At 47.6% G+C, this 12,097-nt stretch overlaps 1 protein-coding gene across 1 annotated transcript in view; it reads right to left on the bottom strand.

Annotated features, from left to right (window-relative positions):
* Positions 1-1,204: 1,204 nt before the first annotated feature.
* Positions 1,205-12,097, bottom strand: part of TOMM20 (translocase of outer mitochondrial membrane 20) — a 34,557-nt gene continuing 23,664 nt past the window's right edge. The window contains exon 5 of the mRNA XM_040464934.1: positions 1,205-2,025. Coding sequence (XP_040320868.1) covers positions 1,993-2,025 — 33 coding nt within the window. The 3' untranslated portion in view covers positions 1,205-1,992. The remainder of the gene's footprint in view (positions 2,026-12,097) is intronic.

The following is a 12,097-nucleotide window of genomic DNA, read 5'->3' as shown; positions in this document are numbered from 1 at the left end:
GGCATTCTTCTAACCTACCTGGCTTAACTACACTGTTTGCAGATTTTTAGGCGATGTTTCAAAATTAGCTGATCATCCCCGAAGGCCTGTGAATTGACTGTAAGTAATTTAATTGGAGATGAGCAAGTGGGAAGACAGAGAGAGAAATTTTCCTCTCGTAGCTAACACAGCTAAAATCCCAGATAGGAAAGAGCCATTAGTATATTCGCTAATTGGAGTCATGTTTACATTCCTGTTGTCAACTGGCAACATTTGCTTGTTTCAAGGAAGTCTCCCAGGGTTTTGTGTAATTGTTACAACCTCTACAGAAGGCAAGTCCTGGGTGTAGCCCCTGACTGGGCAATTTCATAAATGATCCTTGCTCAAGCAAAGCACACATTTATTTTAGCTGCTACATTATTTTCTTCCACCATAAAACAGTCCATGGCACTGCCATCAGTCGAGTTGCGGTATTCTTTCCTTTCCCGTTGAGAGTAGACAACTATTCTCAGGGGGAAAAAAAAAACCCTTTAATCTGTGTTTATGCATTATCATAGCATAATAAAAGACCTTTAGCATAATAAAAGTTAGCAAAATAAGAGACCTTTTGCTTAAAGCGAAATCAGTCCATTTGTGACAGACTCACAAAAACTACTGAAGTATGAAAAACCATGTGTCATCATGAGATCCACTGTACTTTGCAACCCAATGTTTGAAACAAGGCTTCTGACTATATAAGATGAATAGTGGCCTAGTGGGGTGTCTGTGTTGGAAGAAAGCCATCGTGGCCTGGAGAGACAAAGCAGCCGAAAATGTTCTTTATTGTGGTGATGTCCTTCTACCATGGCAGGCAACCTAAGGCATATTCTTACCAGGTGACATCCTAGTCCCCAACAGAAGGCTGAAATAACTAAGACCAATTCTAAGCAACAGTCCTCACCTTGGAGAGGCGACTGCTGTCCACTCACATATGTTCTGGGAAGTCAAAAGGATGCTCAACAGACCATACGACTCCAAGTCAAAATACTGAAATCCAGGGGTGCCTGGGTGGCCCAGTGGGTTAAGCGTCCGACTTCAGCTCAGGTCATGATCTCACGGTCTGTGAGTTTGAGCCCTACATTGGGGCTGACAGCTCAGAGCCTGGAGCCTGCTTCGGATTCTGTGTCTCCCTCTCTGTCTGCCCCACCCTTGCTCATACCTGATCTCGGTCTCTCTCAAAAATAAATAAACATTAAAAAAAAGGTTTTTTTAATAAAATAAAATACTGAAGTCCAGACTGTAAGAATAACACAAGAGAGAGACTGAAAAGATCATACAGGAAAGGTTACAAATCATTTCCTTCCTACAGTCAAATTAGTCTCCTATACGGCTTTTCCAGAAAAAAAAAATAATAATAATAATAATGCTGGCCATTACTAAGGTGCAAATAGGACCACTCTAGAGAGGAAAATATCCCAAGCAGGAGTAAGACCAAAAGGTGCCCTCCTCCCCCTCACTTTGGGGGATCAACAGTTCCCTGCAGGTACTCTGTAAACTTGAAGTTTAGGAGTGGGGAGGAAGGGGTCACCCGGTCAACATTTTCTTTTCCCAAAGCAGCGGTGACATTTGTCAGGAAGGCTCCCTGCGGGGGCCAAGTGAGCGGCTCTCTGGCCAGCCCTCCGCTCAACACCTGCAGCTGCTGGCCGGTCTGGCTGGGCTCCCGCTTCGTCAACCGGCAAGCCCAGGAGAGCAGGGCAGGGGCCCGGCCAGCGCCACACCCGCCCGGCCTAAACAGATGTGCTTCCTCCGCTTGTCAACACAGGAAAAAGAATGGAGTGTGAAACCCTCAGGATCTGTGAGAAACTACGTGGTCTGGGAGGAAAACCTCGGAAAACCTTTTTGATGCAAAAACCATTGTGAAATGGGTTTCGGCGAGCAGGATTCCACTTTCCCCCGCTGTGCAAGGCGCTTTCTTGCAGTCAGGCAGGAACGCTGGCGTCACCATCTGATCCGGCTCGCTCCTCTTCCACAGAGTCAGGCTGGGGCGGGGAGGGCTTGCAGATGACTCTAAAAGAGAAACAGAACTAAATTCCAAGTGTCTCGACCCTTTGTTCTGACTAATTGATGATGTGATGGCAGTGGATTTTTTGCCTTTCCGAGTACAGCTTCGCTGCCTCCCTCCAGGAGTACACAGTGAAATGTGATCGCGGCGCTGATCCCAGCCCCCCGGATATTCTGATAGTTTCGTATTTAACTGCAAAGAAAGGGCAGCAGGCCATATGGTGTCTCTAGGCAGAGAGGGGATAAGAGCTCTTGTTGGAGATGGACAGAGAAAACGGAGGAAGTGGACAGCTTAAAATGAGCCTTGGAATCGTTTTGTCTGCTGTTGATCCTTCCTTACTGTTTAATCCTGATGAGCTATCAGTCTGTAAACAAGACTTTCCCTTTTGCCTTGGCCACCAGGAAGCTCAGAGCTACATTCTGGGTTCAATGATAGTAGCTTTCCTTGGCCTAAGCTTTCTCTGCATGGCGTTATTGCAAATAATTTCTGGATGTAGGTAGGAAGACGGCATTTGTGATATTTTGGCTATCCGCCATCTATTCCCTTCCTTTTGTTACCTGGATACCAAATTCCCTCCAGGAAACTATGTTGCCCTAGCCCTAGCCCGTGCGCTTCGGGGAGAGGGTCCCACCTCCATCTCAGGGGAGAGGCACATAACCTAGACACAAGCCAGTCCGTTGCTCTATCCTCTATCTCCCTCTCCACGTGGCATTGGGTTACAGGTGGGCAGATGAGCCGGTGAGATACCAAGGACATTTTGCCAGGAATCAGGGGACTGACGTCATTCCCACTGGACTTGAGGTTGGAAAGACGCTAGTCTAAAGCCCTTACTGCTGTACCACGACCACAAGGGAAGCATCTGCCTGAAAATGGAGCTAAAGCTCGAGGATTCTCCCTGCAGGACAAAGGGAGACGGGAAAGAAGGTCCAGGCTCATCCCGGTACCTGATGCTCACCGGCCCTGTCTAGGAAACAGCAGAGCCCCGTTCCGCTACAGCATGATCTGGATTTGCTGTCACAGTGGAAAGCATCCCAACTGACACAGGAGGTAGAGGCAAAAAGCCCACGCTTCGTTTTCTCTTACTGTGAGAATACTATGCGGTGGGGGCAGGAATTTTGAAAACCACAGGAAACCGTAAGAAAAAAAAAAAAATCACCCCAGATCCCACAACCTAGAGAAAACAGCAAAATGGACTTCCCAGAATTTACTTTGAAGCCAGGGGGAAGAAAACACCATTCGTGAACACCTTCAAACACGCTGTCACACTGAACCCGACAGCATCTCGAGCTATCCCATTTAAGCCACATGGAGGGAGAGTCATTATTTCATTTCTGTTTAGCTTCGGCACATAGCTCTGTCAGGCTTCTGAGTTCAACTTAAACTTTTTTATCAGCCTCCAAGTTCAAAAGGCGTTAATCTGGCCCCGCACCAAATGCCTTTTGGCCAGAAACAGCTGAGCTGTTTGAGAGCACCTCCGAAGGGCTGCATTTCAGGCGGACCTGTCATCTCTCAGGAGCCACGATGGGGGCACCGCGCCCACCCTGCTGCCGCTGTGGTTCTCTGCACGGGTAAGCCGGGCCCCCCACCCCCCACCCCCAGGACCGCAGGGCCCTCGCTGGCCGTCTGGGGTCCTCTGGCTCGGCGGGCAGCCACGATCGGGCCGGTGGCTTTGAATCGACGCTGCTGCAGCTGGTATCCCACGAATGCTGCCAATCATGCTTTCTGTTACTTTTCCATTACTAGAATTTTTCAAACATACAGAAAGAATACAGTATAACAAACACACACGCATCGCTTCCATTTTACAATCGGTTACGTTTTGCCGGCTTTGCTTCATTTATTTCTTTTCTTGCTGAAGTGTGCAGTTTTGAGGGGGTTTTTTAAATTTATTTTTGAGGGAGTCAGAGAGAGGGACAGAGGATCCGAAGCAAGCTCTGTGCTGACAGCAGAGAGGGCGACGTGGGGCTCGAACTCCCAAACCGTGAGACCGTGACCTGAGCCAAAGTCGGGACGCTCAACCGACTGAGCCACCCAGGCGTCCCTGAAGTGTTTTAAGGTAAACTACAGGCATATTACACACGGATGCGTCTGACTGCTCCTTCGCAGTGCAATTTTCTCTTTTCACTTCCGATTCACGTTAAATATCTAAGGAGGACAATGTGAAATGATTGCCACCATTTATAAAATACCCGCACTTCACGAATTGCTCCATTCATTCATTCTTTCATTGGCCAGTATTTATTGAGCACCTATTAGGCCACAGTTTGAAGCCCCGGGGATACAGTGACACACAAAACCGGGGGTGGGCAGGACCCCAGCTCTCACGGATGGAGGGCTTCTTCTGTGGTGGAGATGGGCATTAAATAGATCAACAAAGTAGCGTGGAACCACAGTGATGGGGGAGGTGGTGAGGACTGACTGGATTCAGGGCCATGTAGTGTATGCGGTCAACAGGGTTTGTGGACAGACCGGATGTGAGGTGTGAGAGAAAAAGAGGGGTCAAGGATGACGGACATTTTTGGCCTGAGTGTCTGGAAGCCTGAAGGAACCATTCATTAGGATGGAGATGACCCCAGAGACAGCGTTGCAGGGTTTCTTACCTCGGTACCGGGACTCGTCGTCTTGCCCCTTCGAAGAATAAAGTGGTGAACGCAAAATGAGCGGCGGCAGACAAAAGTTCCTGAGACCGTAAGATCAGAAAGGAAGAATAGTAGGAGAGCTCTCGACAGAGAGGCGACATTCAAAAGTGAACGCCCGCGAGTAGAGGCAAGGGTCCTGGTTTCCCACGGTTCCCCTTCGTTCCTTCTCAGGGTCGACCTTTACTGGCTGGAAAACGCTAGGTGTTGGGTTGTCCTTTCCTGATTGGCTCCTTTTCATCATACAAGGAGAGGTCTGTGGCCACGCCGGTCCTTGTGGGCCATCCGTTTTCTGGTCTACTTATTTTTAGTCAGGTCTCTTGTCAAATTCCCGAGGGAAACCCGAGGGGGAGTAGGTGGGGTCTGTGACATTCTTGAGAGGGACCTCATGCCTCAGGGGGTCTGCTGTGGTCAGGCTCTCCCAGCGTTGTTCCAAACTCTGTGTTTTTCCCCACCCAGGGACCTCCGGTCCTAATCTTTCCCTCTCTGCCTCTTTTAGCCTATCTTTTCCTATCCTAACAGCAGATCTGGAGGGGAAGATCCAAGTTCAGTTTGGAATGCCAAGTCTGAGAGGTCACGCAGGAAGCTGGTTCTCTTTGTCTGGAGTTTAGTGGCGACGCGGAGGCTGGAGACGCGACTCTGGAGTGGTCAGCATCTACAGATCCTATCTTCAGCCCCGGGACTGCGTAAGAGCACTAAGGAGTGAGTAACTGGCAAAGACATCCAAGGACTGAGCCCTGGACACTGGGAAATAGCATCCAGCGTGGGGAGAAAGACTCCAGCATGTAGTGTCCTGAAGTCAAGAGAACAAAAGGTTTCCAGAAGGGAGCGATCGTGTCCAGTGCTGCTGATAGGCCGTCGCAGATAAAGACTGAGAACTGACCCCAGAATTCAGCACCGTGGAGGTCACCGGTTTCCTTGGCAAAAGCTGCCTGGGTGAAAGGGCCAGGACAAAAGTCTGATAGGTGGGTCATGGGAGAAGTGGAGACAGCGGCTATGAACAGCCCTTTAGAGACATTTTGCTATAACGTAAAAGTGAGCAGAAACGGGATGCCAGCTGCAGGGGGCAAAGGGTCAAGAGGTTTTGTTAAGACGGGATAAATTACACCATGTCTCTGCTACTGGAAATACCTAGCAGCGAGGGGGAGATGATGCGGAAGGCAGGATGCACGACTGCAGCAAGGCCGACCAGTGGTCCAAAGCCAATGCCCCGCCACGCCACCTCCCCACTCTGAGAGGTGCGCCCACAGTGTTGGGGGGATGGGCGTGGATACGTAGATGGTGGGTGCAGTTGGGGTTTTCATTCTTTGAGGAGACACTACCATCCTCTTTGGAAATGAATCCGAGGAAGCTCCAAGAAGTGAAGTCCTTAGTAAGTTGCAAATCTGGAACCCAAGACCCAAGTCTCTGGTTCCAAAATCTGTCCCACCACGGCTGCCCCTCTATTTTTGCGCAGAACTGGGAAGTTAAGGAGTTAAAGAAACCCTCTGCCACGTTTTTTACTCTTTGCCTTTTACACAAAACATAGGTTGCTTTGAGGCACTTTGAAGCTCACGTTGGAATGAGGCCTCTTTGACAAGTCAGGGATCCTTCCAACTAGTGTCCTGTATTTCGCATTCTCATTTGGCCTCCGCTCCCATGTAACATTCAAATTTATGGGGCTCTGAAACAAGAGACTTGGCAAAATGTTATCCTGGTACAATTTCCCGGATGCACTTTTATTTCCCCCTAAAAATATCCAGTTTCAAGTATTTTCACTTTGCCCTTGACATCTCTGTGCCCTTTGTACAGAATCTCAGCTCTGGGCTGGGGGAGGCGGGGGTCTCAGTTCCGCTCCTGAGCGCCCGGCGCGGGGACAGGGCCGCCGGCCGGAGCACCGCCACTAGATGGCGCCAGAGCCCTCCTTCGCTCTGACTCCTGCCGGCTGCGAGTTCTCCAGGGGACCGCGGTCGGGACAGGCGCCGCTCACCACCCGCCGGCCTGGTCGGGCCTGGCGGCCCCTTCCCCAACTTGGAACTGGAGAAGGGGTCAGCTCGACGCCCGCTGTCTTCTCCGTCCACTTCTGGACTTAAAGCAGACCCGGGTCGTCCGCTACCTGGCAGACGATCTCCGAGCAAACAGGGTCAGAACAGCGATAGCTGTGCAAAATTTGGATGGAATGCTGGGAGGAGGGAGGAATGTGGTTTTGTAAACATATTACCGGATACATACTTTGCTGATACTTGCCTATCAGAAAGCCTGGTCCAGTGTCCAATAACTCGGCTGCCTCGAGCCCTATGCAATGGAGATTGAATTTCCATGTGGCCCAGCTGGCAGCTTTTAAAGCATTTTCAGATGAGACATATGTATACACACAGCTCACCTGTTACTTTTGTCTCATGGGGTCACATCACAAGGGCACAAAATATGACCCGCTTGCAGGTGCTTGAAAGAGAAGTTTGTGGCTGACAAATCCATCCCTGAAAAACTCCTGTGTGCCTCCAGGACAGCAAGTCAGGTGTCCTATCTCCACAAATGAATAATACGGTCTGTAATTAGACTAACCCAGAACCCTTTGAAAACTGGTTAGGGGAGATGTTTTTTCTTGACTTGACGAGAGCTTATTCCTTTAACTGTAGGATATCTGTCAAGTGCTTTTCAGCATGGAATGAACCACTGAAAAGTTTTTAAATCACAAACTATTTTAATCACTTTAAATCACAAATTATTTTAAACAGGTCAGGGTTTGTAAGAATTGGTTACGATGGGTGTCTTCCAAGCATACTCTGACTCTAGGGCTGGCTTAGCTGTTTCCTGAAAACATCTTTATCACGTACCTTTTTTTTTTTTTTTTTAAAGATCTCAGTTCTAAGTAATCTCTACCCCCAGTGTGGGGTTTGAACTCATAAACCTGAGATCAAGAGTCACATGCTCTACTGACTGACCCAGCCAGGCGCCCCTCCTTATCGCAGATCTTAAGTCCCTCTGAGAAGGAAGTTTGTGTATCTTTGTTTTGGGAGAGGACAGCTGTGGTAAAGGAAGAGTATAATAGAAGAGATGAACCTGTATGGTGCCAAGTATTTTGTGTTGCTCAGGACACAGGGACCTATGTCCTTTCTTTTTTTGTTTTCTCTTTTTTGAGATGGGGGGGGGGGTCTCATAGTCTCATAGGTTTGACTAACAGCCTTTTCTGTCAGGCTCCACAAAATTGTTTTAACTAACGTCTTTTTAATTAATTCAGTTAGCTTTTACTGAAGCGCGCGTCTCGTGCTAGAACCCAAGCTAGGCACCAGAGGTGTCGCAATGAACAGAAGTAGCAAAACAGCACGGCCGTACTAGAGCCTACCTCCTTCCAAAGGAACTTTTTAAACACACATCCTGTTGAGATGAGGACATTGTTTGCTGTCCTCAAAGCATTGTGATGTAGTGTGGCTCAGATACAAACCAGGAAGATGAGCCTGAATGCATTTGTTTTAAATGTTTATTCATTTTTGAGAGAGACACAGAGCATGAGTGGGGGAGGGGCAGAGAGAGAGAGAGAGAGAGAGAGAGAGAGAGAGAGAGAGACAATCTGAAGCAGGCTCCAGGTTCTGAGCTGTCAGCACAGAGCCTGACCTGGGGCTCAAACCCACGAACTGTGAGATTATGACCCAAGCCAAAGTGGGATGCTCAACCAAGTGAGCCACCCAAGCATCCCAAGTCTGGATGCATCCTAATCACTAACTCCGTGATGCTGAACAAATCACTGGATCCTTCCATGCCTCCCCCTGTCACTGTGTCCTTTGTTAATATCCTTACCTTCCTCAGCTTTGTGAATTCAATGATATAACACCTGAGCTGTCAAAACATTACACAGATGCAGTTTGTTTTTACAAAATACACTGTTTTTTATGTTATAACAGTACCTAAAGGGAGCATAAGATAAAGGAACATGATTACAAATGATTCTTAAAACAGAGGACTTGAAAGATTAGGCTAAAATTCTAACAGAGGATATCATTAACTCTCAGCTCTTACTGCTCAGCAGCACAATCTGAGGAATCCAGAATATTCTAAATATCTGTTAAAGGATCAGAGGTGAGGAATGTGGTTAGCCCTGAAAAGGTCCCTGACCCCCTGGCAGCCAGCTTCCCTTGGAGAATAGCTTCAGGCACATCTTTTTGCACGCAAGGACCGGCAGGCCCGACCTGTTGGATGAAAACCAACACTGGGAGCTGGAGCAGCAGGGATCTGACCAAGCTGAAGGCCGCAGGGCGGGGCGGGGCGGGGCGGGGGAGGTGACACAAAAAGTCAACTGGCCTGAGGTGTCTCAGTGTGGGACTCTGTCCAAACACAGAGACATTTCAGAACGTCTTTCAGGAGGTATGATGAACGTGAGACACAGAGCTAACAGGACACTAGACGTGTCCTGAAGGAAGATGTGCTGTCTAGGTGGCCAGAGGTGTACAACGCATTCCAGACGAGTCTGTGGAACTGAGTGAATGGCTTCCCCTGGTGTTGAGATGACTTTGTGTTTTCCAGTCTCCCTGCTTCCCCCAGCATCCTGATGATGCCATCACCTAGAGGCTTCGCGAAAAATTATTTTCCCATTTTCTTAGAAAAGAGGTGGAATTAAAACTGTTTGAATTAACTAAGTACAGTCAGATCTGTAGGCCCTTTTGCAGAAGGGAAGTTACACATTACAAAAGGAAGAACATGGAAATTCTGCACATTTCCTGTTGAATGTCCCCCTTTATTCAGAAAGCAGGCTGGCCGGCCATTTTGTTTCTATTAGAGAATCAACAGAAATATACTCAACTCACAGGCCCGAATAAACGGACAACGGGTCGACAATTTCGCCACATGGAAATTACAAGTCAGAACACCTCCCTGTCCACTCACTTCCCCCTCTCCATGGACGTTTGGTGTACTGTGTCTACTCTCAAAATCAAGGACTTTGGGTCCCGGAGCATTTGGGAAGAAATCTCAAGTTCAGCAGACAGCTGAAAGCATTAAGAGAAACATCTAGAATGCTGCTTGGTATGGTCTTTGGTAAAAAAATAAAGGAGTAAAAACCTTTTTGTAGACGCGGCTTCTAAGCAACAGGCTTGACCAAGGGTAAACCTGAGTAAGGTCAAAGAGCCCACAGAGCTCACCGACCACCACAAGCTTCGGGCAAGCAGGCTCACTAAGTGACCCACCTCGTAATAACCACAGGCTCTAATTAACCAATGGGCTACTTACAACCAGGCACAGTTACCAAAAAAGGGAAAATTCCATCCATTCCCATATCTCCCTCACTCCACCCTGTGACTGTGGCCCCTCACTGCCACCTTGCTGCAGACAGTCTCTTTGCTGTACTGCCCATCTTGTGGTGTCTTGAATAAACTTCTATGTCCTTTGTTCTTCCTTGATGGGAGTGGGTAGACAGAGAATCTCAAGCATCCCAAGCAGGCTCTGTCAGCACAGAGTCCAATGTGGGGCTCGAACTCATGAACTGTGAGATCGTGACCCGACCTGAGAGTCGGGACGCTTAACCAACTGAGCCACCCAGGTGCCACCAAAATAAACTTAGAAAAAAATAATAAACCCAGTGACTTAATAAGTAGCTTTTAAAAGAGATGTTATCACTCTTCACAACGATATTCTGTTTGTCCTTCCATGTACCTTCATGTATCATGTCAAAAAATCTTTTATATTCGTTTCATTGTGAAAAATTCCCAGCCAACTTCTGATCATATGGATTTCCATTCATTAAGTATTTACTAAGCATTTAACTACACTTTATGCTGAGAAACCCAATCATCACTAAGACATACGTATTTAGGAGTGGTCTGGTGGGTGAACGGGACGTTACTAAAAAAATTACAGTAGGTCTTGGTGAATGAGGTTGGAGAATTGAGTCAAGTGTCTGAGTATAAGGGCCTTGGATGCCACACGACAGGGACGTTTCAGAGCAATTCCTGGGGCAGCAGAGTGGATCAGAGTCAATGAGGCTGCACAGTAACTTTAAACAAATATCCTAGAGCAGCAGTGAGGCCAGAGAAGAGTGGAATGGATCAGACACACAGAAAGAATAGGAGGGGCGAGGTTTGGTCATTGGTGTAGTGTGGTGAGTAGGTAAGAGCCAAGTGGAGGACAGCTCAGAAGGAGCCTGTGCAAGGGAATTAATTCAATTCTGTACAAGTCACGTGAGGTGCCGGCACACAGCCATGTGATGCTGAGCAAGCAGGAACCCACACCCACCCGAGCTCAGTGAGGGGACGTAGGTGCCAACGAAGCCAGAGAGCATGAAATCACCCAGGAAGAACGGAGAGATGGGAGCAATCCTAAATGAAACAGAATCTGGGAGAGGAGCAAGTTCTGGCAAAGGTACCGTCCCCACCCGGAGCCCAGCCCCCAGCCCCAGCCGCCACACGGCGCGAGCCCGAGTTCATCCCAGCCCTCCAGGTCCATGTGCTCTCCAGCCTGCCTTTCCAACACTCTGGCCCTGTTACCGGGTCCAGACTGTGACCGCAGCTTAGGAGTCATGGCATTCCTTCCTGAAGCATTAACTGTATATTAGTGACTTGGGAGGGAGCAAAGAGATTTTTATGTTAGACAATGCAAAGCTACAGAGCAGAAAACAAAAAACAAAAACAAAACTCTCATTTTTAGAAGAGAGAAGACATAATTTCAATAATGTTTTGTGCTTTCAATTCCTCAGGCTTTGTACCCTTTCAAGAAAGAAGCAACCATTCTACGTGTGACATGAATTATACAGAGTGGCCATTTTGTTTTGTTTGAGCATTATGTCTTCCATCTTTGGTGAAAAGTACCTACGTTTTTTTATTTTTAATGCTTAATTGTTTTTGAGAGAGATAGAGAGAGGATCCGAAGCAGGCTCTGCACTAACAGCACATAGCCCGATGCAAGGCTTGAACTCAGGAACCATGAGGTCATGACCTGCGCCCAAGTCGAACGCTTAACCAACTGAGCCACCCAGGTGGCCCAGTACCTACATTCTTTAAAAAAAAAAAAAAGTCGCCCCAATTCCTTTTACCCTATCTCTCAAACAGGCAGTCAAGTAAAGTGCAAGTTACCTTTATTTTAAACCCTAAGTCTTATTGCAGCCAACTAACTCTCAACAAAGGTGCCAAGAATATACAAGGAGGAAAAAACAGTCTTCAAAAACTGGTGTTGGGATAATTGGATATCTGCATGTAAAAGGATGAAAGCGAACTCTTATCTTACACATATATAAAAATCAACTCAAAATGGATTAAAGACTTAACTGTAAGATCTGAAACCATAAAACCCCTAGAAGAAAACATAAGGGGAAAAGTCCTTGACATTAGCCTTGGTGATGATTTTTTCAATTTGACACCAAAAGCCAGGTAACAAAAAGGAAAAACAAGTGGGACTACATTAAACTAAAAAGCTTTTGGAAGACAAAGGAAACCACCAACAAAATGAAAATGCAACCTACTCAATGGAAGATATG

Source organism: Herpailurus yagouaroundi, unplaced genomic scaffold (genome assembly GCF_014898765.1).
Source record: "Herpailurus yagouaroundi ecotype Mexico unplaced genomic scaffold, PumYag 530, whole genome shotgun sequence".
NCBI classification, from domain to species: Eukaryota; Metazoa; Chordata; class Mammalia; order Carnivora; family Felidae; genus Herpailurus; species Herpailurus yagouaroundi.
The sequence above is the reverse complement of the archived record's forward strand: the minus strand, read 5'-3'. Positions and strand labels throughout refer to the sequence as shown.